Source organism: Bidens hawaiensis, unplaced genomic scaffold (assembly GCF_021521415.1).
Source record: "Bidens hawaiensis isolate Kalapana, Puna unplaced genomic scaffold, B.hawaiensis_p1.1 tig00018026_1, whole genome shotgun sequence".
Taxonomy (NCBI): domain Eukaryota; kingdom Viridiplantae; phylum Streptophyta; class Magnoliopsida; order Asterales; family Asteraceae; genus Bidens; species Bidens hawaiensis.
Genome location: NW_027492718.1, coordinates 198,499 through 201,195, shown reverse-complemented (window position 1 = coordinate 201,195; position 2,697 = coordinate 198,499). Strand labels below are relative to the sequence as shown.

The following is a 2,697-nucleotide window of genomic DNA, read 5'->3' as shown; positions in this document are numbered from 1 at the left end:
AAAATTAAAAAACAAAGCATTTAACTTTAAAATTTAAAACATCGTGTCTATAAAATAAAAATATTAGTTTCTCTAAAATTGTTAAACATGTTAACTCACTTTTTAACGGGTCAGGTTGACCTGTTTTTTAAACGTATCGGGTTTGGGTTGACTTGCTTAAGAAAACGGGCCGTGTCAGCCGACCAAAAACCTATAACTTTTTGTTTTGGGTTTCGGATCGTATCAGGAATCGACTCCCCTAATGAAAATACTCATTTTCCACATCACTCCCACCGCTAAAGCTACTTTAAAATTAAAACATTTTTAAAATAAAAAAATATATATATTTCACTTATTCACTTTGAATATTTATTGCTTTTTTTAGGAAATTTTATAGAAATCAAAGAGGAGCAATATTACCCAGTGAGCCAATATAATCTTCTGTGGGGCCAGACAGCAAAGAGGACCACGTAAATCAATCAAAACCCATTACGACTGGACTTGAGCAGGTCAGATCTATAGATACAGATACAAATTCTGTATATCATCTGTATCCAATAGAGAATGATCTGGAGGACAATCTCGTGCTTCCTGTTCCTAATCATCACCATTCCGATTGCACAATCTTCCAATGACTCTCAGGTAGCTTTATATTATATTATATTATGCATACATGATCTCTATCCTGTAAACTCTAATCATATACACTAAAAATCCATGTTTTTGATTATATCAATTGACGACAGGTCAGATGCAGCAGTAGATGCGTTGCAGAAAACTGTAACTGTAAGTCTCCAATCCTCATTTTTTATAATTTTATTATCCATCATTCGATTTGATTGTTTGATTGATTGATTGATTTAGGGATGCTGCTATGTTACTTTAGACACCAGTAGTAGGCCTATACAAGGCGTACCTCGTATATAGAGCCTCAGGCCTATACAAGTAGTTTAGATGCGTTGTTTTGGTCGTATAGGTGCAATTTGTATGGATGCTTATTATGACTCGTATACAGCTATACTATATGAGGCTTATATTGTATTGGTCAACATCTGCCATCTATACAACCCGTATAGATGCTAGACAGTGTCTGGATATAACATCTTTGTGTCTGAATATTGTGTGTCTTAATTTATCAATTGCTATTTGTGATCAGCACTTGGAATAAGATACGGAAAGTATTGCGGCGTTGGATGGACCGGATGTCCAGGTGAAAAGCCGTGCGATGACCTTGATGCTTGCTGTCAGATTCATGACGAATGTGTCGAGAAAAAAGGTTTGTTTGTGAACTCAGTTACAATTTAATGGTATATTCATTGCCTATTGATAATACTGTTTTATCTGTTTCTTCTGATCTTAGATCAAATAAGATCTGATGATGATTTAGTGACATGAATAGGATAGTTTCAAGATAACTTTAGAGTTTAGAAGCTTGCATTGGTTGTATATGTTGCAAATCTGCTTGAATGATAAGTGCATTTGCAATCAGGTAAAGAAATCTCAAACTGAGCCGAGCCGAGCCGAGCCCGAGATGTTTTGACTTACGAGAACTCGAGCTTGCCTCATTTCAAGCTATTTTTCTAAACCTCAAGCTTGGCTCGTGAGTTGGTTTTTCAAGCTCGGGCGCGGATCGTTTATTGTTTATTAATTAATTTATATACGTTGTTAATTATTTATATTTATTTTGAGAAAAACCTTAAACGAACCTCGTCTCCAACTCGGCTGGCATTGTGAAATTAATACATAGAAGCCTAAAAAAACTTAAAAACACACAAGGCTTGTTCAGGATCAACGAGCCTAAGCAAGCTTCTCATACAAGACTCAAGCTTGGGCTTGATAACTAAACGCGCTTTTATTTGAGGCTCGACCTCAAAAAAACTCGGCCTGTAGGGCTCTTTTTCTTTGCACTTTTAATCTCAATAGAAGACGTGGCAAAGTTTATTCTTTCAATGTTAAAACCAGTAGCAATTAAAGATGTGTTTTTCGAGGTTTTTCGGCTAACAAGCCATCACATATTAATGTATTATAATAAAGATATGCCTTTTATTTTTTAACTCTAGTTGATTTGTGTGATCTACATTGTCCAGGAATGACTAATGTTAAGTGTCACGAGAAGTTCAAACGCTGCATAAAAAAGGTTCAGAAATCGGGGAAGGCCGGGTTTTCTAATGACTGCCCGTACGACACTGCAGTGCCTACAATGCAACAGGGTATGGATATGGCCATTTTGTTTAGCCAGTTTGGCAACTCCAAGCTTGAACTTTAATTGGCTAGTGTAGTACTGATTGCTTAAGATTAGACATTAAACCATATACAGTTGGTCATGATCTCTTATTGCCTGTGCATGCCATTTTTTATTTTTTATTTTTTATTTTTGTAAAAGTTACATCAGAAATTCAATTTTACATCCAGAATATGTCATGTAGTCACACTTTATTGATCTTATACATCATTAGATTGTTTGCATTATGATGATTCAGTAAGTTGGTTTGCATTTATCTTGAAGTTGAGTTTGGGTGGATCTGTGTCTCACAGTGTGTGTATCCAATAATCCAAAATGCAATATAACAGTGATCAAATTAATAGTGTGGGACTGTGGGTCGACTCAATATCACTCGATATCTTGTATATGAGTTTTAATTTTAGTAATGATATCTTTTCCTATATTTTTGTCTAATTCATCCTGCTAAGAGCATTTAGAATATGTGAATGTGATGA

The 2,697-nt window shown here is 35.1% G+C and overlaps 1 protein-coding gene across 1 annotated transcript; it reads left to right on the top strand.

Annotated features, from left to right (window-relative positions):
- The first annotated feature begins 513 nt into the window (after positions 1–513).
- Positions 514–2,361, top strand: LOC143555207 (putative phospholipase A2 homolog 1). Its single transcript, XM_077044800.1, has 4 exons — positions 514–621; positions 726–765; positions 1,136–1,255; positions 2,067–2,361. Exons 1-4 carry the CDS (start codon positions 544–546, stop codon positions 2,243–2,245), a joined length of 417 nt encoding a protein of 138 aa, XP_076900915.1. The 5' UTR covers positions 514–543; the 3' UTR covers positions 2,246–2,361.
- Positions 2,362–2,697: the final 336 nt, after the last annotated feature.